The sequence below is a fragment of the Nerophis ophidion genome, linkage group LG07 (genome assembly GCF_033978795.1).
Source record: "Nerophis ophidion isolate RoL-2023_Sa linkage group LG07, RoL_Noph_v1.0, whole genome shotgun sequence".
Taxonomy (NCBI): domain Eukaryota; kingdom Metazoa; phylum Chordata; class Actinopteri; order Syngnathiformes; family Syngnathidae; genus Nerophis; species Nerophis ophidion.
In genome coordinates this window covers 4,309,663-4,332,969 of record NC_084617.1, presented here as the reverse complement: position 1 = coordinate 4,332,969, position 23,307 = coordinate 4,309,663, and the positions used below count along the sequence as shown (strand labels likewise).

General features: G+C 40.7%; 2 protein-coding genes across 2 annotated transcripts in view; one reads left to right on the top strand and one right to left on the bottom strand.

Moving 5' to 3' along the window:
• angptl6 (angiopoietin-like 6) overlaps positions 1-5,963 on the bottom strand; it is a 21,973-nt gene extending 16,010 nt beyond the window's left edge. Inside the window, exons 1-3 of the mRNA XM_061905214.1 lie at positions 5,672-5,963; positions 1,083-1,514; positions 298-435 (exon numbers count right to left, since the gene is read on the bottom strand). Of these exons, the coding sequence (XP_061761198.1) occupies positions 298-435; positions 1,083-1,514 (570 nt within the window). The 5' untranslated portion in view covers positions 5,672-5,963. The remainder of the gene's footprint in view (positions 1-297; positions 436-1,082; positions 1,515-5,671) is intronic.
• Positions 5,964-11,363: 5,400 nt separating this feature from the next.
• On the top strand, positions 11,364-22,330 carry ppan (peter pan homolog). Its single transcript, XM_061905213.1, has 12 exons — positions 11,364-11,571; positions 11,732-11,902; positions 17,047-17,148; positions 17,268-17,318; positions 17,504-17,674; positions 17,867-17,943; positions 19,364-19,471; positions 20,819-20,942; positions 21,011-21,089; positions 21,265-21,394; positions 21,476-21,636; positions 21,703-22,330. Exons 1-12 carry the CDS (start codon positions 11,557-11,559, stop codon positions 22,245-22,247), a joined length of 1,734 nt encoding a protein of 577 aa, XP_061761197.1. The 5' UTR covers positions 11,364-11,556; the 3' UTR covers positions 22,248-22,330.
• Positions 22,331-23,307: the final 977 nt, after the last annotated feature.

The following is a 23,307-nucleotide window of genomic DNA, read 5'->3' as shown; positions in this document are numbered from 1 at the left end:
GCCCTAACTATGGAGACAAGATAAATAGGGAAGTGCAAACTAGGAACCGGAAGAGTCCAAAACAAACAGAAAACACAACAGGACTCAAAAACCAAAATCAGAATGTGATCCGGGAAGCGGATCACAACCTACATTTCCTTATTGTATTTTTATCTTCTCAGTTGCTTTGTAAATATATATCTTAGCTGGGATTAGGCTTGCTCTATTTTCCTTTTCTTTCTTTTCAGTGTGATTTTAGCCCCAAAAAAAAAGGATTGTGTACTTAATATTGTGGGCTGTGTAGTACCCCCGTCTCACCTGCTGGGACTGACCGGAGTCTCTGCACTGGCATCGCTTCTCCAGGCGGGCGATCAGATGGCCCTGAGAGCTCAGCATGGCCGTCAGCCCTCCATACTTCTTCTCCAGCTCCCTGAAGTTGCTGGACACCTGCAGCGCCTGATGTTGGTCCACATGCAGCAGACATTAGCAAGCTTTCCTCAACCTCAAAAAGGACTTAACCCTTCTATTATGTTGAGGGTCAATTGGACCCATTTCAGTTTTTGTGTTTATCAAAGTACTGATTATCCTTTCTTTTTCTTGCTGAAATCTGGTGACTTTTCCTCATCTAGGGTCAGGAAGTGGTGTGTAAAATCTGGACACTTTTTTGATGTCTTGCAGAGTTTGTATACAAAGAAGATGTTGCGGGTCATTTTGACCCAGGCACTTTAATGTGGGTAAATAGCCAAAATAAACAAGTCTCTTTGATGAACTTTTTACTTTGATGTGCAATTGTTTGTATTTTGATTGCCTCTGAGACCCAGAGCCAGGTGTGTGAAGAGAAGGGAACTTTCTCAAACTTGTCCTTGTCACTGTTCTCATGTCATCTCTTTGACAAACTCACCAAAAATGAGCTCCAGAAGGATGACATCTGAGGAGACAAGGACAAGTGGGAGAAAGTTCCCTCTCTTCACACACCTGGTCTCAGAGACAATCAAAATACAAACAATTGTACATCAAAGTAAAAAATACATTAAGGAGACAAGAAATGATTGGAAACTGAAGACAGCCATGACATGTCCACATTTGAGCAGGACTGTACATACGTGCGTTGTGGCATTGAGCAGGAGGTTCTCCACCCTGCGCTGCTCCGAAGCCTGCTCCTTCTTGTGCATGACCTCCATCAGCAGCTGGCTGTAGAGCTGAGCGATGCGGGCGTTCATGCCGCTGCTCTCCTTGCGCAGGGCCCGCATCTCCGTGGCCACGCTGCCTTCCTGCTGCAGCGCGGCCTGCAGCCTCTCCAGCTGCTGCTGCTGCCGTCTCAGCTCCGCCTGCAGCGCCGCCACCTCCGATTGGTTGGCGGCCGCCTTTGTTTCCAGGCATAAAGCCCCCGATAGTTTCTGCTGGGGGACGATGAACGTGTAGGAGCAGCGGCTGCCTTTGCCCTCCGGAGGACCTGGCGGGTGTTTGTCTTTGAACTCGCCTTTGGAGCCCGCCATTAACGTCAGAAGGAGGATCACAGCCGGCGTGTGGGCCATCTTGGAAGAAGACAAGAAAACAAGATTAGATTGTTTGATAACACGTTAGTATGGGGAACATTTTCAACATCAATTAGTTGCTTATCTACATGCCCCTAAAGCTGACCAACACGCCGGACTGTAGTCAGCTGGAGGCGTGTCTTAATGAAATTAAACAATGGATGTCCGCTAATTTTTTGCAACTTAACGCCAAAAAAACTGAAATGCTGATTATCGGTCCTGCTAGACACCGACCTCTATTTAATAATACAAATTTAACATTTGACAACTAAATAATAAAACAAGGTGACTCGGTAAAGAATCTGGGTTTTATCTTTGACCCAACTCTCTCCTTTGAGTCACACATTAAAAGCGTTACTAAAACGGCCTTCTTTCATCTCCGTAGTATCGCTAAAATTCGCTCCATTTTGTCCACTAAAGACGCCGAGATCATTATCCATGCGTTTGTTACGTCTCGTCTCGATTACTGTAACGTATTATTTTCGGGTCTCCCCATGTCTAGCATTAAAAGATTACAGTTGGTAAAAAGTAAATAATGGGGGTTTAAATGGAAACAAAATAGAGAAATATTACAATAAGAATAAAAAATAAAAAGCAATATAACAGTAAAATAAGAATATAACGACAGAAAGTAGGCAGTAGTGACCATGTTATGAAAACGTATTGCACTGTTATTGTTTTGCATCCCCTGTCATCCTAGTACCCCCCAACCCCCGCCCCAGAGAGGAGTTGTACAGTCTAATGGCGTGTGGGACAAAGGAGTTCTTGAGTCTATTAGTCCTGCACTTGGGATGAAGCTGTCTAGAACTGAACAGGCTCCTCTGGCTACTGATAACACTATGCAGAGGATGACTGGCATCATCCAGGGTGCTCACTAGTTTGTGTTGCTAAAGGCGGCCGCAATACACCGCTTCCCACCAACAGCTTTCTTCTTTGACGTCTCCATTACTCATTGAACAAATTGCAAAAGATTCAGCGAAACAGACGTCCATAATAATGTGGAATTATGCGATAAAAACAGACGACTTGTAGCTGGGAACGGTGCTGGAACAAGATGTCCTCTACAATGCGTGATGTCATCATACCGCGACGTTTTAGCGCGAAATTTAAAATGGCAATTTAGTAAACTAAATGTGTTGCAATGTTAATATTTCATCATTGATATATAAACTATCAGACTGCGTGGTCGCTAGTAGTGGCTTTCAGTAGGACTTTAAACTCAAAGACAGATATGTTCTGTGCCAGATTATAGCTAAATAGCTCATTTCTATCTGCAGAACCTAGCTACCTAAATTAAAGGGATACAAAAATCATGCAATAAAATCATACTACAGCATGTAATCAACTTAAGAAAAGTCATAAAATGCCCTTTAAATAAAGACTCAACTAATGTTTTTCATCGGCCAATGAGACAAAAATAATTTTGCTCCAAATCTGCTCGGAGACAACATTTTGTTTTTTTCTATTGTAATGAATAAGGGACTATTTTGGAAGATTTAAAAAAAAAAAAAAAAAAGTACACACTGGCTGAGTGCTGACCACCTGTTTTCCTCGCCAAGTGTCAAACAAACACAATCGGCCCGGACCGACCCGCAGGCGAGGAGCTAACGTCAACAGCAGGCGGGCAGAATCAACACAATCCGACCTGGTTCTCTCATCTGGACCCGCAGAGACAACGCCGTAAAAAAACAAAATAACAATCCCAATTTGGCACCCTCTGTTTACAAAAAACAACATGGTGGACAGAAGAACCGAACTGTTCTAGATGTTTTGACGAGCATTTTGGATCAAATAATAATAACAAACTTTTATACAAGTAGTTTTTTTTCTGTAAAGAATACATTTCAAGTAGTAATTGCAGAGTATTTTAAATGTAGCATATTAGTTATGTGACTGTTGCAATGCAAGCAGCCAATATTATTATTGCTCATTCTTCACAGTTTATTATTTTTATTCTCTTAAGTTTAATACGAGACAAACCAGCCAACAAACCCCCTATATTGCCCAAAAGTATTTGGCCACACATCCAAATAATGAGAGCCAGGTGTCTTAATCACAGGTGTATCAAATCAAGCACTTAGGCATGGAGACTGTTTCTACAAAGAATGGGCCGCTTTCAGTGATTTCCAGCGAGAAACTGTCATAGGATGCCGCCTGTGCAACAAATCCTTCGTGAAATTTTCCCGCTCCTAAATATTCCAAAGTCAACTTTATTATTAAAAAAAAAAATGGAAGATTTTGGGAACAACAGCAACTCAGCAGCCAAGTTGTAGGCCACGTGAAGTGATAGAGGTGGAGGAGGTATAATGGTGTGGGGTTGTTTTTTACGAGTTGGGCTCAACCCTTTAGTTCCAGTGAAAGGAATTTTGAGTTATCCAGGATACCAAAACATTTTGGACAATTCCACGCTCGCAAGCTTGTGGGAACAGTTTGGAGCGGGCCCCTTCCTCTTGGAACATGACTGTGCACTTGTGCACAAAGCAAGGTTCATGACAGAGTCTGGTGTGGATGAACTCGACTGGCCTGCACAGAGTCCTGACCTGAACCCGATAGAATACCTTTGGGATGAATTAGAACCGAAACTGAGAGCCAGGCCTTCTCCACCAACATCAGTGTGTGACCTTTTTCATTAATGTCAAACTGTTTTAAATTCAAACTGTTCAGCTTATTCAGAAATGGCAGGCTTTCCCTTGACAAGTTCCAAAAACTCCCAGATTTCCCAGAATTCCAGGTGTTCCGGGACATTTTTTTGCATTCAAAATCAATTGACCATTTTTCGAACTTCCATCATTTCCATATTTTTTAACCACTTCAAACAATTCCACCTTCAACACATTCCACTCATCCTGGACATTCAAACTATTATTTTTACAAGTTCAAGAAAATTCCAGGAATTCCCCTTTTTTTCAAACCCTCTTTTCTGGCGACTACTCCTTCCACATTTTTCAACGCATTTCAACCGTTCCACCGTCCAAACATTCCTTCTAATCAGGACAAAAAAAACTAAGTAATTTTTTTAACTGAAAAAATTCCCGGTTTTCCCAAAATTCCAGGAATTCCTTTATACAATTTCTCAATTAAAAATGTTACTACTCCAACATTTCTCGACCGATTTGAAAAATTCCAAAACCAACTAATTCAACTCATTCAGACTATTCAAGATTTTTTACCATTTTCCAAAAATTCCCGCTTTTCCCGAAATCCCCAAATTGTAGGGACATTCCCATTAATATCACTTGGACATTCTTCAAAGTTCCACAACTCCCACATTTTTCACCCGATTCAAACCGTTCCAACTTCAAAATATTCAACCTGTTTGGGAATTGTGTGCTCTACTTCAACATTTTTTTTTTTAAATTCCAGGATTTCAGTTTAGCGTCAGCATTGAAGCATTCACACGCAACTCCTTTAGGAATTGCCTCATCAAGTTTATCAATGTTTTTTTTTTTTATTCATTAATCAAAACAATACACAACAATACCAAAAACAATGCAATTCCAATTCCAAAACCAGACCCGACCCAGCAATATTCAGAATAGCAACCAACAGAGCAATTGAAAGGCAGTAATAACTGAATTCACAATTTATAAAGCATTTTTCTGACATGAATGCTCATTAATATTCAGTTTATAATAAAACCTGCCTGAGTATTACTGTACATGTATAAATGTCTTTTTTTTACTTACACTTTCTAAATGAGTTAACAAACTACTGACAATACCTCAATATAATGTAGAAATATTGAATCCACCATGTTAAAGTATAAAAAAGAAACTATTAATCTTTTTATAGATTAAATTGTTAATACAGTAATGAGTAAAACATTTATATCCGTTTATAAACTGCATACTTAATGTCATAAATATATAAACTTTGAATTGAGCAGTTACTAATGCTTTATGAATGCTTATCAGTATGTCTGTAAATAATAGGAATTAATGAATAATATAATTGAATAATTTCTATGTGTTTATCTTAATATATAAAAAATATGCAGCTATAATAAAAACAATTATCACAAATTAGTAAGACACAAAAAATGAGTTTAAAACAAGTATACATTAAAATAATACTTTTAAGCACAAAAAAATCTAAGTCTTTCTAAAATGCTGTGTATCATATATTTGTATCATAAATGAAACAATAGGACAACTTACTGCGGTCGCTTCTTGCTGTTATGAACGTTCTTCCTTTTTAGGACCCAGAGTACAACTCTTCTCTCCCGGGATGCAAAGCCGTCTTCAACTGATAACCGGAGCCTTCTCACACCGACCAGAGAGTTCTACACCCAATTCTTTGACATGTTCTGTAAATCCCAGGGAAATTATTTAGAAACTTGGGGAAGAAAAAAAAAAACACTTAAGTTTTGCCAGCAGCTCATCCAAGCCTCCCTGTGTCCTGGAGGTGGTGGTGGTGTTCTCTCAAAGGATCTTGAAAGAGGGAGAGCAATGATTATAAAGTGTCCTCGGGACGACACCTCCCAGTTTGCAAGCTGGCTGGAAGAATCCTGGGAGGTCTCCTCCCATCAGACCACCTAACCCAGGGGTCGGCAACTGAAAACGTTGAAAGAGGCATCTTGGACTAAAAATACAAAAAAAAAAAATCTGTCGGGAGCCAAAAAAAATGAAAAAGTCTTATATAAGTGTTATAATGAAGGCAACACATGATATATGTGTCTATATTAGCCTACTATCAAAATGACTTTAAAAGTCTTATATAAGTGTTTTAATGAAGGCAACACATGATGTAAGTGTCTATATTAGCCTACTATCAAAATGACTTTAAAAGTCCTATATAAGTGTTATAATGAAGGCAAGACGTGACGAAAGTGTCTATATTAGCCTACTATCAAAATTACTTTAAAAGTCTTATATAAGTGTTATAATGAAGACAACACATGACGTAAGTGTCTATATTAGCTATAATAGCCTACTATCAAAATGACTTTAAAAGTCTTATATAAGTGTTATAATGAAGGCAACACATGACATAAGTGTCTATATTTGCTATATTAGCCTACTATCAAAATGACTTTAAAAGTTTTATATAAGTGTTATAATGAAGGCAACACGTGACGTAAGTGTCTATATTAGCCTACTATCAAAATTACTTCAAAAGTCCTATATAAGTGTTATAATGAAGACAACACATGACATAAGTGTCTATATTTGCTATATTAGCCTACTATCAAAATGACTTTAAAAGTCTTATATAAGTGTTATAATGAAGACAACGCATGATGTAAGTGTCTATATTAGCCTACTATCAAAATGACTTTAAAAGTCTTATATAAGTGTTATAATGAAGGCAACACATGATGTAAGTGTCTATATTAGCCTACTATCAAAATGACTTTAAAAGTCCTATATAAGTGTTATAATGAAGGCAAGACGTGACGGAAGTGTCTATATTAGCCTACTATCAAAATGACTTTAACAGTCTTATATAAGTGTTATAATGAAGACAACACATGACATAAGTGTCTATATTTGCTATATTAGCCTACTATCAAAATGACTTTAAAAGTCTTATATAAGTGTTATAATGAAGACAACGCATGATGTAAGTGTCTATTTTAGCCTACTATCAAAATGACTTTAAAAGTCTTATATAAGTGTTATAATGAAGGCAACACATGATGTAAGTGTCTATATTAGCCTACTATCAAAATGACTTTAACAGTCCTATATAAGTGTTATAATGAAGACAACACATGACATAAGTGTCTATATTTGCTACATTAGCCTACTATCAAAATGACTTTAAGAGTCTTATATAAGTGTTATAATGAAGGCAACACATGATGTAAGTGTCTATATTAGCTATAATAGCCTACTATCAAAATGACTTTAAAAGTCCTGTATAAGTGTTATAATGAAGGCAACACATGATGTAAGTGTCTATATTAGCCTACTATCAAAATGACTTTAAAAGTCCTATATAAGTGTTATAATGAAGGCAAGACGTGACGGAAGTGTCTATATTAGCCTACTATCAAAATGACTTTAAAAGTCTTATATAAGTGTTATAATGAAGGCAACACATGATGTAAGTGTTTATATTAGCCTACTATCAAAATGACTTTAAAAGTTTTATATAAGTGTTATGAGGTGGCGACTTGTCCAGGGTGCACCCTGCCTTCCGCCCGATTGTAGCTGAGATAGGCGCCAGCGCCCCCCGCGACCCCGAAAGGGAATAAGCGGTAGGAAATGGATGGATGGATGGATATAAGTGTTATAATGAAGGCAACACGTGACGAAAGTGTCTATATTAGTCTACTATCAAAATTACTTCAAAAGTCCTATGTAAGTGTTATAATGAAGACAACACATGACATAAGTGTCTATATTTGCTATATTAGCCTACTATCAAAATGACTTTAAGAGTCTCATATAAGTGTTATAATGAAGGCAACACATGATGTAAGTGTCTATATTAGGTATAATAGCCTACTATCAAAATGACTTTAAAAGTCTTTTATAAGTGTTATAATGAAGTCAACACATGATATATGTGTCTATATTAGCCTACTATCAAAATGACTTTAAAAGTCTTTTATAAGTGTTATAATGAAGGCAACACGTGACGGAAGTGTCTATATTAGCCTACTATCAAAATGACTTTAACAGTCCTATATAAGTGTTATAATGAAGGCAACACGTGACGGAAGTATCTATATTAGCCTACTATCAAAATGACTTTAAAAGTCTTATATAAGTGTTATAATGAAGGCAACACATGATGTAAGTGTCTATATTAGCCTACTATCAAAATGACTTTAAAAGTCCTATATAAGTGTTATAATGAAGGCAACACGTGACGGAAGTGTCTATATTAGCCTACTATCAAAATGACTTAAAAAGTCTTATATAAGTGTTATAATGAAGACAACGCATGATGTAAGTGTCTATATTAGCCTACTATCAAAATGACTTTAAAAGTCTTATATAAGTGTTATAATGAAGGCAACACATGACATAAGTGTCTATATTTGCTATATTAGCCTACTATCAAAATGACTTTAAAAGTCTTATATAAGTGTTATAATGAAGGCAACACATGATGTAAGTGTCTATATTAGCCTACTATCAAAATGACTTTAAAAGTCTTATATAAGTGTTATAATGAAGGCAACACGTGACGGAAGTGTCTATATTAGCCTACTATCAAAATGACTTAAAAAGTCTTATATAAGTGTTATAATGAAGGCAACACATGATGTAAGTGTCTATATTAGCCTACTATCAAAATGACTTTAAAAGTCCTATATAAGTCTTATAATAAAGACAACACGTGACGGAAGTGTCTATATTAGCCTACTATCAAAATGACTTTAAAAGTCTTATATAAGTGTTATAATGAAGATAACACATGATGTAAGTGTCTATATTAGCCTACTATCAAAATGACTTCAAAAGTCTTATATAAGTGTTATAATGAAGAAAACAAATAATGTAAGTGTCTAATAAAAAAGCCTTGCCTGTACCGGAAGTAGCAGACGATGTGCGCGTGACGTCACGGGTTGTGGAGCTCCTCACATCTGAACACTGTTTACAATCATGGCCACCTGCAGCCAGAGCGATTCAGACAGAGAAAGCGACGATTTCCCCATTAATTTGAGCGAGGATGAAAGATTCGTGGATGAGGATAGTGAGAGTGAAGCACTAGAAAGAAAAAAAAAGACAGGGCAGTGGGAGCAATTCAGATGTTATTAGACACATTTACTAGGATAATTCTGTAAAATCCCTTATCTGCTTATCGTGTTACTAGTGTTTTAGTAAGATTATATGGTCGTACCTGAAAGTCGGAGGGTGTGTGCGGAGGTGGCAAGAGAGTCGCAACTGCCTCTTTGACAGCTGCAGGAACGACGCAAGCTCCGCTCATGTCTACGGCAGGTTTCTCACCGAAACCTGCCGGTTGACATGTAGTCGGGAACCATGTTCGCGTGACCGCTCTGTTCCATAGTAAAGCTTCACCTTCGGGAATGTAGACAAGGAAACACCGGCTGTGTCTGTGTTGCTAAAGGCAGCTGCAATACACCGCTTCCCACTTACATCTTTCTTCTTTGACGTCTCCATTATTTATTAAACAAATTGCAAAAGATTCAGCAACACAGATGTCCAGAATACTGTTTAATTATGCGATTAAAGTAGACGACTTATAGCTGGGATCGGGCTGGAAAAAAATGTCCGCTACAATCCGAGACGTCACGCGCACGCGTCGTTTTCAACAGGATACTTCGCGCGAAATTTTAAATTGCAATTTAGTAAACTAAAAAGGCCGTATTGGCATGTGTTGATAATATTTCATCATTGATATATAAACTATCAGACTGTGTGGTCGGTAGTAGTGGCTTTCAGTAGAACTTTAAGTGTTCTAGAAGAATCTCAATGACCCGATAATCACATTATTGAAACTGCTGTGTTTTATTATTATTCCGCACCTACGCGCTGTAATTTGACCCCCTTAACATGCTTCAAAACTCACCAAATTTGACACACACGTCGGTATAGCAAACCTTCCCAACATATCAAGCAACCAATCCCCCAAAATGAAAATTGCGCTCTAGCGCCCCCTAGGAAAAAAATTACAGACAAAACTCCATGTAACTTCTGTTAGGAATGTCATAGCGACATGAAACAAAAACTCCTATGTAGGTCTGACTTAGACCCAATTTTCATACGCCCACTTCTTTCAGCAAAAATCTACAGGAAGTCGGCAAAAACCCCTTCAAAATAACATTTTCGCAAAAAAATGCAATTTTTGCCTCTTTGCGCTGTAATTTGACCCCTTTAAAATGCTTCAAAAGTCACCAAACTTGGCGCACACATAAGGACTGGAGAATATTGCGATCTGATGAAAAAAACCAAACCCCAAAACTCAAAATTGCGCTCTAGCGCTATTTTTGAATAAAACACTGAAAAAACTGCTCCTAGGAAGAAAACACAGACAAAACTGCTTGTAACTTCCGGTAAGAATGTCGGAGAGACATGAAACAAAAACCTCTATGTAGGTCTCGCTTAGACCTACATTTCATAGATTGACAACCCCCAACAAAAATCAACAGGAAGTTTGCAATCCCCCCTTCAAAACAAAAGTTTTGGAAAAAACGGTCACCTTTCTTCAAACATTATCTGTTTTGGCTTCAAACTCGCACAGGAGAGGGATTGAACCCTTCTGATTAAAAGTATAGAACAGAGTTTTGATAAGTTCTCAGGTTTTGATTTTACGCGCCTTCAAAGAACCCCTGTGCAAAGTCTCCTAAAATATGTCATTTTTGCCTCTTTGAGCTGTTATTTGACCCCCTTAAAATGCTTCTAAACTCACCAAACTTGACACACACATCAGGTCTGGCAAAAATTGCGATCTGATGAAAAAACCTAACCTCAAAACTCGAAATTGCGCTCTACCGCCCCCCTAGGAATACAACACGGACAAACTGCTCCTAGGAAGAAAACACAGACAAAACTGCTTGTAACTTCCGGTAGGAATGTCAGAGAGACATGAAACAAAAAACACTATGTAGGTCTCACTTAGACCTACATTTTAATAATGAACATACTTTAGCAAAAATCAACAGGAAGTTTGATATTTTCACTTCAATACAACAACTGCATTAGATTCTCAAAATAGTGGCTCCAAGGCGTCTTCTAACGCTTATCCGGCCGTGGGTCTCGGGGGCAGCAGCCAAAGGCGGACCCGACCAACGCTGCTTGCAGCTTTGATTTATAAATTGTTTCACACAATTAGCCAATTACCTGTGTCTTCGCCGAGAACGACGACGCATGGGTTCCTCCAGGCCAGTTGGTGGCGCTAACATGACTTCTCGGTTGTGGGCTGGGGATAAGCGCGCATGCGCAGTGAACACGGAGCCATCACCCGCACAGCAGAGGAACATGCGGGCGGAGAGGAGCTGCTCGCCGCTCTTAAATCGGGGGAATTCATCGTAAAAAAAAACGACAAAATTCCACATTGTTGATGTTCTGAAGTAGGATTATTTAAGTTGACGTTCTGAATGAAATAAGTGCGTTTGCGAGGAAACATGGGCCGGTCTAAGGTAAGTAGCGAGCACGCCACGTGCTAGTAAAGTTAGCCGCGTAAAGTTAAATATATTGTGTTTTATCTAGTTTATTTTCTGCGACTAAACAAATTATTGTTTTTAAATGCTGTTTTATTGATGCTGGATTAAAAGGACTTGTGATGTGTTTTGATTTTAGTCAAGGAACCAGAAAAAGGCCCGGTCGGAGGCCACCCACTTGGCCGAGGAGACGTACCGAAATGTCCCCCATTCCTTCGTCTTCCACCGGGGTCAGGTGGGGAAGAACATCAGTCAGCTCATCATGGACATGAGGAGAGTCATGAAACCCTACACTGCGGAGCAATTAAAGGTGGGTTTACTCGTAGACATCTTTATAAGTAGGCGCAGCATTGGCTGCTGTGACGCGAGAAATACTGCCGCCATCTTGAAGTGGTGATGAGGAGCCGGTGAGCAGCCTAAGCTGACAGTTGAGAGGTAGAAAACAAAGATGTGTTGAGCGTTTTCCTGCTCAAATGATTACTTTTCAAAAGTAAGATTTGCCATTAAAGGCCTATTGAAATGAGATTTTCTTATTTAAAAGGGGATAGCAGGTCCATTCTATGTGTCATACTTGATCATTTTGTGATATTGCCATATTTTTGCTGAAAGGATTTAGTAGAGAATATCAACGATAAAGTTCGCAACTTTTGGTTGCCAATAAAAAAGCCTTGCCTGTTCCGGAAGTCACGGGTTGTGGAGCTCTTCACATCCTCACATTGTTTACAATCATGGCCACCTGCAATGAGAGCGATTCAGACTGAGAAAGCGACGATTTCCCCGTTATTTTTGCAAGGATGAAAGATTCGTGGATGAGGAAAGTGAGAGTGAAGGACTAGAAGAAGAAAAAAGACAGGGCAGTGGGAGCGATTCAGTTGTTATTAGACACATTTACTAAGATAATTCTGGAAAATCCCTTATCTGCTTATTGTGTTACTAGTGTTTTAGTGAGATTATATAGTCTTACCTGAAAGTCGGGGGGGTGTGGCCACGGGTGTGGTGACCACCAGTGGCTCTGAGGGATGCCACGTTTCTCGACGAGGCAAAGTGAGGGCAGCCAGTCGGACCGGGTTGATCTTTTTTTATATTGCCATATTTTTGCTGACAGGATTTAGTAGAGAACATCCACGATAAAGTTCGCAACTTTTGGTCGCTAATAAAAAAGCCTTGCCTGTACCGGAAGTAGCAGACGATGTGCGCGTGATGTCACGGGTTGTGGAGCTCCTCACATTGTTTACAATCATGGCCACCAGCAGCGAGAGCGATTCAGACCGAGAAAGCGACGATTTCCCCATTAATTTTGCAAGGATGAAAGATTTGTGGATGAGGAAAGTGAGAGTGAAGGACTAGAAGAAGAAAAAAGACAGGGCAGTGGGAGCGATTCAGTTGTTATTAGACACATTTACTAAGATAATTCTGGAAAATCCCTTATCTGCTTATTGTGTTACTAGTGTTTTAGTGAGATTATATAGTCTTACCTGAAAGTCGGGGGGGTGTGGCCACGGGTGTGGTGACCACCAGTGGCTCTGAGGGATGCCACGTTTCTCGACGAGGCAAAGTGAGGGCAGCCAGTCGGACCGGGTTGATCTTTTTTTATATTGCCATATTTTTGCTGACAGGATTTAGTAGAGAACATCCACGATAAAGTTCGCAACTTTTGGTCGCTAATAAAAAAGCCTTGCCTGTACCGGAAGTAGCAGACGATGTGCGCGTGATGTCACGGGTTGTGGAGCTCCTCACATTGTTTACAATCATGGCCACCAGCAGCGAGAGCGATTCAGACCGAGAAAGCGACGATTTCCCCATTAATTTTGCAAGGATGAAAGATTTGTGGATGAGGAAAGTGAGAGTGAAGGACTAGAAGAAGAAAAAAGACAGGGCAGTGGGAGCGATTCAGTTGTTATTAGACACATTTACTAAGATAATTCTGGAAAATCCCTTATCTGCTTATTGTGTTACTAGTGTTTTAGTGAGATTATATAGTCTTACCTGAAAGTCGGGGGGGTGTGGCCACGGGTGTGGTGACCACCAGTGGCTCTGAGGGATGCCACGTTTCTCGACGAGGCAAAGTGAGGGCAGCCAGTCGGACCGGGTTGATCTTTTTTTATATTGCCATATTTTTGCTGACAGGATTTAGTAGAGAACATCCACGATAAAGTTCGCAACTTTTGGTCGCTAATAAAAAAGCCTTGCCTGTACCGGAAGTAGCAGACGATGTGCGCGTGATGTCACGGGTTGTGGAGCTCCTCACATTGTTTACAATCATGGCCACCAGCAGCGAGAGCGATTCAGACCGAGAAAGCGACGATTTCCCCATTATTTTTGCAAGGATGAAAGATTTGTGGATGAGGAAAGTGAGAGTGAAGGACTAGAAGAAAAAAAAAGACAGGGCAGCTGGAGCGATTCAGATGTTATTAGATTAGATAGTATTTTATTTATTCCGTCAGGAGAGTTCCTTCAGGAAAATTACAATTTTCAGCACAATCCCGTTCAAGATCAGACAAACATTACAGGGAGACAGAACAGGATCGCTGACGGGTCTGCCAGCTTCTAACACCCCTTACAAAAAAGATGACATACAGGTAAACAAAGGGGGATGGAGAAAAGAATAGAAGATTAAAATAAAAGTTACAAAAAATGGTCTTAGCCTGGGTCCTGGAGTGGAGGTGCAGACTGAGGCCAAGGGAAAACAACAACTCATAGCCATAGTACACATCCCTCTTAAATGTGTGTAAGAGGGAAACATCAAAGAACACAGAGGACATTAAAGCAGCAGATACAACCAGACACTTCTACATACAGCTATGAATAAAAAGTAAAATAAACATATACACTGTGGTGGCCTCTGCGGTGTTCCACGCCATCGTCCGCTGGGGAGGAGGGAGTATGGCCAGAGACAGAAGCAGACCCAACAAAGCAACCAAGACAGCCGACTCCACTCTCGACCAAGACACATTTACCAAGATAATTCTGCAAAATCCTATATCTGCTTATTGTGTTACTAGGGTTTTAGTGAGATTATATAGTCTTGCCTGAAAGTCGGAGGGGTGTGGTGACCGCCAGTGTCTCTGAGGGATGCCACGTTTCTCGACGAGGCAAAACGAGGGCAGCCAGTCGGACCGGGCTAAGCTTTTCCCCCCCCTCCTCCACGGTGTAAACAAGAAAACACCGGCCGTATTTGTGTTGCTAAAGGCAGCTGCAATACACCGCTTCCCACTTACATCTTTCTTCTTTGACGTCTCCATTATTAATTGAACAAATTGCAAAAGATTCAGCAACACAGATGTCCAGAATACTGTTTAATCATGCGATTAAAGCAGATGACTTATAGCTGGGATCGGGCTGGAACAAAATGTCGGCTACAATCCGTGGCGTCACGCGCACGCGTCATCATGATGCGATGTTTTCAACAGGATACTCTGCGCGAAATTTAAACTAAAAAGGACGTATTGGCATTTGTTGCAATGTTAATATTTCATCATTGATATATAAACTATCAGACTGTGTTGTCGGTATTAGTGGGTTTCAGTAGGCCTTTAATGCACTATTGGTTGTATTTTGTGAAAATAATATTACCACAGAGTTGAGAAGGAGCAAATGGTAAATGGGTTATACTTGTATAGCGCTTTTCTACCTTCAAGGTACTCAAAGCGCTTTGACACTATTTCCACATTCACACACTGATGGAGGGAGCTGCCATGCAAGGCCCTAACCACGAACCATCAGGAGCAAAGGTGAAGTGTCTTGCTCAAGGACACAACAGACGTGACGAGGTTGGTAGAAGGTGGGGATTGAACCAGGAACCCTCAGGTTGCTGGCACGGCCACTCTCCCAACTTCGCCACGCCGTCCCTATCTTCAATAATACTGAAATCGTAGCCGCTAGCTAACAAGAGTATGAACATAATAGAATTGCTTGTCAGTGAAATTAATTATATTTAAAAATGTCATACTTGAATAACATAAAGTTGAAATAAATGATGAAGATTGTAAAAGCCAACAGAGGTAAAAGTTAGGACAACAGCCTAGATCAGGCCTGGGCAATTTTTTTAACTGGGGGCCAAATTTAGATAAAGGAATGTGTCTAAGGGCCGGTATATCTATTTTTAGGAACAGTAATACAAAACCTCACAATAATGTCTGATTGAATGCTAAAAACGTTTTGACAGACCTAATTAAAAAATGGAATGGAATTTAAAAATGTTCTATGAACGGTAAAACACTAAATATTGACAACATATGAACGTCACGTTGCTCTCAATCAACATATTTTACAATCAAGCAAAACGGGACAAACAGCGAAATATGAAAGCAAAGGGTAAAAATACAATATTTGTTGTGAAAATCTCCTTCCAAGTCTGTCCCTGACACCCGCATTTCGGGCTGACAGTCTGTGGAAACGCTCCACGCCCCCACTGCTTGGTGCCTCGTATGAGCTGCTGTGACTTAAATTACCATATCAGCCAATTAATTACCATAGTAACTAGTATATTGTACAAAAGCCCATTGAAATACTTTGTATAGTTCAAGACTGGTGGTCATTTGAAAACATGACTGCACATCATAATAGCAGCTACACTTTCCATTTTAAAGATCTAAAAAAATATTTGGAAATGTCCGGCGGGCCGGATTGAAAAGATTAACGGACTGCATGCGGGGCGGTATAGCTCGGTTGGTAGAGTGGCTGTGCCAGCAACTTGAGGGTTGCAGGTTCGATTCCCGCTTCAGCCATCATAGTTACTGCCGTTGTGTCCTTGGGCAAGACACTTTACCCACCTGCTCCCAGTGCCACCCACACTGGTTTAAATGTAACTTAGATATTGGGTTTCACTATGTAAAGCGCTTTGAGTCACTAGAGAAAAGCGCTATATAAATATAATTCACTTCAATTCACTTATTGCCTCAAGGGCCAGAGTTTGACACCCATGATCTAGTGTTTGAATGTTGTCAGTCTATTTGTGTTGGCCCTGCGATGAGGTGGCGACTTGTCCAGGGTGTACCCCGCCTTCCGCCCGATTATAGCTGAGATAGGCGCCAGAGCCCCCCCCCCCCCCCCCCCCCCCCCACCCCAAAAGGGAATAAGCGGTAGGAAATGGATGGATGGATCTAACCAAAACATTTGACACACTTAATCATAATTTTTATTTAAGAAAATTAGAACAGTGTGGTCTCGAACTGGACTAGAAGCGACTGGACCAACAAACAAGACACGACATTAGACTCACATTTGAAAGGGCTTTAACGACTTAGTGTAGACATTGTTTATGTCTCCCGGCTGGCCTGGGAACGCCTCAGGATCCCCCGGGGAGGAGCTGGACGAAGTGGCTGGGGAAAGGGAAGGCTGGGCTTCTCTGCTTAGGCTGCTGTCCCCGCGACCCGACGCCGGATAAGGGGAAGAAGATGGTTGGATGGAAATGAAGTTTGTTTGGATTGAAATAAGTAACTTTGTGTTAAACAGGTCAGGAAAAAGAATGTGCTGAAAGACTTTGTAGCTGTAGCGGGACCACTGGGAGTGACACATTTCATCATCTTCAGCAAGACGGAGAACAATCTCAATATGGTGAGATCACACAACTAATAGTTTATGCGACTATTAATGTGTGGATAATGTCAAAGATCAATTTAGGCAGAATTGACTGTCCTGGTCCAACCATTCATATTGTTTTTGTAATTTTCCAGAGGATGGCTCGACTCCCCAAAGGACCCATGCTTTATTTCAAAGTACTGAAGGTAAACATGATGTAAACACAAACAGTGTATAGAAAATGTGCAAGTGATGATGTTTTCCTTCCTACGTGACTGCCAAGTGATGTTTTTCAAAGTAAACGCACTGATGCACCGGACGAACTATCAGTTCACGCTTAAACTTTTTACACCGACGTGTATGAAGTGTTATTTTGTTGTGGTGATTCCAGTACACGCTCCTCAAAGACGTGGTCTCGTCTCTGAAGAGGCACCGGATGCACGAGGAGCAGTTCAAGCACCACCCGCTGCTCGTCCTCAACAACTTTGGCTCTCACGGGATGCACATCAAGCTCATGGCCACCATGTTCCAGAACATGTTCCCCTCCATCAACGTGCACACGGTATTTTGGATTGTCTCGTCCTCGCCGCTGTAGCTGGCTAAAATGATGAGAGTATAGTCTTCTGAGTCCCACTTTGAAGATGTATCACAAGTAAACGCTTTCTGATTGCCGAGTCTGAGAGTCGTTAACATGCCGGTTTGAAGCTATTTCAGGAGAAATAAGTATCCTTTTGTCTCCCATATGATACGCCAGGTGAGCCTCAACACCATCAAGAGGGCCGTGCTGCTGAATTACAACACAGAGTCGCAGGAGATTGAATTCCGCCACTAGTAAGTGTAGTATGTCTCTGACACCTGATTGCCGTGCTTCCTCAAATAGTGTCCCCCAATTCATCCTTGGATCTGTCTTCCACTTTAATAAGCAAACTTATTTCCCCAAATAATTGCAAGGTGTCATCCACTCGAGCGGACACCTTGCATTCTCCACCTAACTGAATTGTCCGTTTCTAATCGCCGATGCAAAAGTCTTACCTCTATGAATTTTTTTGTGCTTACCATATTTCCTTGAATTGAATTGCCGCCGGGGCGCTAATTAATTTAAAACCTCTTCTCACTCCGGCTTTACCAAAGGCATGCGGTAAATTTAGGCCTGCGCTTATAAATTTGAGTGTGATGTAAGGATACCATCTTGAAAAGCACATTTAATTAAAAAAAAACTTTATTACGGTCTTACCTTTACTTATAAATGAAGTCCATGCGCAGCTCCTTCTGATCAAAAGCATCGATAACTTGTTTATAGAAGTCTTCCTTATCTTTCTTCAGTTTTAAGTCTCCCTTTCTCGACGGAGATCTTCCTTTATTACCTCCTGCTTCGATTGAAAGTCCAGTTTAGAAAACTTTTATTTATGATGTGTAATCATCCGTGTTAAAAGTGCAAGCGCGAGGAAAAAATAAACGATCACTGCTTGTTGTCACTTCTTCTGCAGCCGAGTAGTCGCAAGAAGGATCACTAGCGCCCTCTACCACCAGGAGGCGGGAGTCATTTAATGACTCATATTTGACACACGCAGCTATGGTATATTAATAAAACATATCTGCTTACTGTTCTTTTTAGCATATTCAATAGTTTGGACCTTAAATCCTACCGAATAGCTCTTAATCTTCTTCCCTTTATGCGATTTCTAATGATTTGAAATCAGCCTCCTCCATTTTGAAAATGACAGGTGAAGTGTCAGTCGTGACGTGACGAGTTTGACCCGGAGGAAATTCTAGGGATATGCTAATTATTTTGCGAAACGAGTTTTACCCGGCGGAAATAGTAGACATGCACTAATAAAAATATTTTGCGAAACAAGTTTGACCCGGCGTTAATCCTGAGCTGGCGGTAATGCTAAGCATGCGCTAACTATTTTGCGAAAGGAGTTTGACCCGGCAGTAATTCAAAGCAGACGCATACTATATACCCGGCGGCAATTCAAGGAAATACAGTAGTTTAAAAAAAAAGGCACCGTTTGAGGAAAGATGGTAAAACGCCTCTTTGTTTTATGTGAAGATGTTGTGGACAAATTAAAGCGATGTATTGATGAAAATGGATGAAGTCGGGGAGTGTGGCTCAGATGATGACAGACTCGGACTTGACTGCTCAGTGATGCATGTTCAAAGTAAACGCACTGACGGGCCTCACCAACACACACAAACGCCTCTGGTCTTTGTCAAAATGACGCTGACTCGGGTGTCTTTCTGTTTGCAGCAGCCTGAAGGTGGTCCCGGTGGGTATGAGCCGCGGCGTGAAGAAGCTGATGCAGGAGAAGTTCCCCAACATGAGCAAGTTTGAGGACATCAGTGAGCTGATGCTGAAGTAAGGTTCTAGTAGGATGAAAAGGCGGCTTTCCAATCGGTTGTGTGTCTTATCCAATTAGAGATGTCTGTTAATGGCTTTTTTGCAGATATTACAATATTGTCCAACTCTTATTACCGAGTCCAATATCAACCGATACGGATATATAAACAGTGGTGGAATGAACACATTATAATGCCTAATTTTGTTGTGATGCCCCTGCTGGATGCATTGAACAATGTAACAAGGTTTGGGGCAGTATAGCTCAGTTGGTAGAGTGGCCGTGCCAGCAACTTCAGGGTTCCAGGTTCAATCCCCACTTCCGCCATCCTAGTCACTGCCGTTGTGTCCTTGGGCAAGACACTTGACCCCCTTGCTCCCAGTGCCAAATGTAACTTAGATATTGGGTTGTCACTATGTAAAGCGCTTTGAGTCACTAGAGATAAGCGCTATATAAATATAATTCACTTCACTTCAAAATAAATCAACTCAATTTATGGAAAAAAATGCCAACATGACACCGCCATATTTATTATTGAAGTCACAAAGTGCATAATTTTTTTAACATGCCTCAAAACAGCAGCTTGGAATTTGGGACATGCTCTCCCTGAGAGAGCATGAGGAAGTTGAGGTGGGGGGTGGGGGGGGGGGGGGGTAGCGGGAGGTTCATATTGTGGTGTCCCGGTAGAGTTAGTGCTGCGAGGGGTTCTGGTTATTTGTTCTGTTGTGTTACGGTGCCGGTGTTCTCCCGAAACATCAATCAATCAATCAATGTTTATTTATATAGCCCCAAATCACAAATGTCTCAAAGGACTGCACAAATCATTACGACTACAGCATCCTCGGAAGAACCCACAAAAGGGCAAGGAAAACTCACACGTGTTTGTCATTCTTGTTTGGGTTCACAGTCTGGCACATATTTGTAACAGTGTTAAAGTTGTTTACACAGCCACCCTCAGTGTGACCTGCATGGCTGTTGACCAAGTATGCATTGCATTCACTTGTGTGTGTGTGAAAAGGCGAAAATATTATATGATTGGGCCGGCACGTAAAGGCAGTGCCTTTAAGGTATGCCCTCAATATTGTTGTCTGGGTAGAAATTCGGGAGAATGGTTGCCCAGGGAGATTTTCGGAAGGGGCACTGAAATTCAGGAGACTCCCGAGAAAATAGGGAGGGTTGGCAAGTATGACTGGGACTCGCAACTGCTCTGTACTTCTCCCTACGTCCGTGTACAACTACATACAGTCATAAATTTTACTTTTTAAAACCGATACCTTCCGATATTACATTTTAAAGCATTTATCGGTCAATTGTATCGTCAGTCTGATATTATCGGACATCTCTAATTCCAATTCATTCCTTCTTAGAGGAGCGAACCTGTCGGAAAGTGAAGCCGAACTAGACGGCGACCATAACATCACCGAGCTGCCGCAGGTCTACTCCGGCCGAGGCAACATGGCCTCCCAGCAGAGCGCCATCCGTCTGACGGAGGTATGTCCGTATTTTGCCGCCTTATCTAACCGAGAAGAGCTGATAATTCTACAGCCGTGTGCGCACAGATCGGTCCTCGCATGACGCTACAGCTGATCAAGATCCAAGAAGGCATGACTGAAGGGAACATCCTCTATCATGCCAATAGTAAGTGTCCACCGTCTGTCCGTCAGCTTGATTGGCGCCCGTGTGCAGAGGATGACAATTCTTTCATATGAAATCTGTGATTTACCAAAGTAAACGCTTGCTGATGCACATAGATAATCAACGCGGATGTGGTTCCGCTCGAGCGTATTTGCATTTAACAAACGCTCCTCTGCAGTCTCCAAGACCGAGGAGGAAATCCGGGAGATCCTGCAAAGAAAGGAGTCCCGGATGAAGGAGAAAGCACAGCGCAAGAAGGCGCAGGAGCAGAACATCGATCGCAAGAAAGCCCAGAAGGACGAGCATAAGTTAGTTTTGTCCCCCCCAAAAATTTGTTTTGAGTAACATATCAGCAGAGTGGAGCTTTAGAAGATCTTACCTCCACACAGGAAGAAGAGCCTGGCAGGCATCAAAAGGAAACACGCGGACAAGCAGGAGGAGGACAGTGAAGTGGAGGATCCAGGCGCCCAGGACGATCGACCGGCTCCCGTGGAATCGGATGATGAGGCGGAGTACTACAGGCAGGCTGTAGGGGCGGAGCCAGATGAAGGTCAATACATTTAAGGCGTCATATGGCCGATTTGGTGAACTGACCACTCCGTGTTTTCTTGTGCAGATATGTTCCCAGGAGCAAAGAGGAGAATGAAAGATGGATCTCACGGACCTGCCAAAAAGATGAGGAAGTTCTCTGCTGGCGATAAAGGAAAAGGTGCTATGTCTCCCAAAAAAAACGGCAAAGGAGATTGGCATAAAGACAAAAAAAACGGCGAGCGAGCTAAAAAACCTTTCGGAAAGAAAGGTGGGGATCGAGAGAAAAAACCTTTTGGAAAGAAAGGTGGCGACCAAGAGAAAAAAACGTTTGGACAGAAAGGTGGCGAGCGAGCTAAAAAACCTTTTGGACAGAAAGGTGGCGACCGAGAGAAAAAGCCTTTTGGACAGAAAGGGTCGCCTGGAGGAAAGCCATTCAGAAAACCGAGCGACCGAGATAACCGATTTGGCGGTAAGAAGAAATTTGAAGGAAAGAGAACTTTTGGTGGAAAAGTAAATAAAGACAAAGCGTTCCAATCTTCCAAGAGCCATAAAAACAGCGTGGCCTTCAGGAAGAAGAAAAGTGGTGGAGAAGCAAAGCAAGGATTCAAACACAAGAAGGGAAAAGGCTGACCTGAACTTGCTGTAAAGTTCTTTTTTCCGACTGTGTACTTGTGAATATTGTTTATTAAATAAAATGTATTTCATCCTTTCAACTCTGTCTGAATGTGATTAATTCATTTTAGTAAATATTAGGGCTGTGAATCTTTGGGTGTCCCACGATCCGATATCGATTCTTTGGGTCACGATTCGATCATATATCTTTTTTTCGATTCAACGCGATTCTCAATTCAAAAACGATATTTTTCCGATTCAAAAGGATTCTCTATTCATTCAATACATAGCAGGATCTACCCCAGTCTGTTGACATGCTAGCAGAGTAGTAGATTTAAAAAAAAAAAAAAGCTTTTATAATTGTAAAGGACAATGTTTTATCAACCCATTGCAATAATGTAAATGTGAATATTAAACGGACCAAAAATCAGACTTATTTTATCTTTGTGAAAACATTGGACACAGTGTGTTGTCAAGATTATGAGATGCCGTGCAAGTGTAAGCCACTGTGACACTAATCTGTATTTTTATTTTATAAATGTCTAATGATAATGTCAATGAGGGATTTTTAAGCACTGCTATGCTGAAATTATAAGTAATATTGATACTGTTAATATTCATTTTTGTTTCATTACTTTTGGTTTGTTCTGTGTCGTGTTTTGTGTCTCCTCAATTGCTCTGTTTATTGCAGTTCTGAGTGTTGTTGGGTCAGGTTCGGTTTTGGAATTGGATTGCATTTTTATGGTATTGCTGTGTATTGTTTTGTTGGATTGATTAATAAAAAAAAGAATCGATTCTGAATCGCACAACTTGAGAATCTTGATTTGTATTCGGATCAATTTTTTCCCACACCCCTAGTAAATATAGTCCATAGTGTTGCAAGGTTTTTTGTTCCAATTATAAAAACTAACAATTCCAAATAAATGTCATGTTACCACAGATTTTAAGTAATTTTTTGTGGATTAAACAATTATGTCAGAGACAATTTATACTTAACGATTACATGTCTATCCAATATTAGATTAGATTAGATTAGATTAGATTAGATAGTACTTTATTTATTCCGCCAGGAGAGTTC

Excerpts from the sequence above, each read along its gene's own strand:
- ppan (XM_061905213.1), top strand. Across the intron at positions 19,472-20,818 it reads ATCAGTGAGCTGATGCTGAA|AGGAGCGAACCTGTCGGAAA; the intron begins GTAAGGTTCTAG and ends ATTCCTTCTTAG. Across the intron at positions 21,090-21,264 it reads CATCCTCTATCATGCCAATA|TCTCCAAGACCGAGGAGGAA; the intron begins GTAAGTGTCCAC and ends GCTCCTCTGCAG.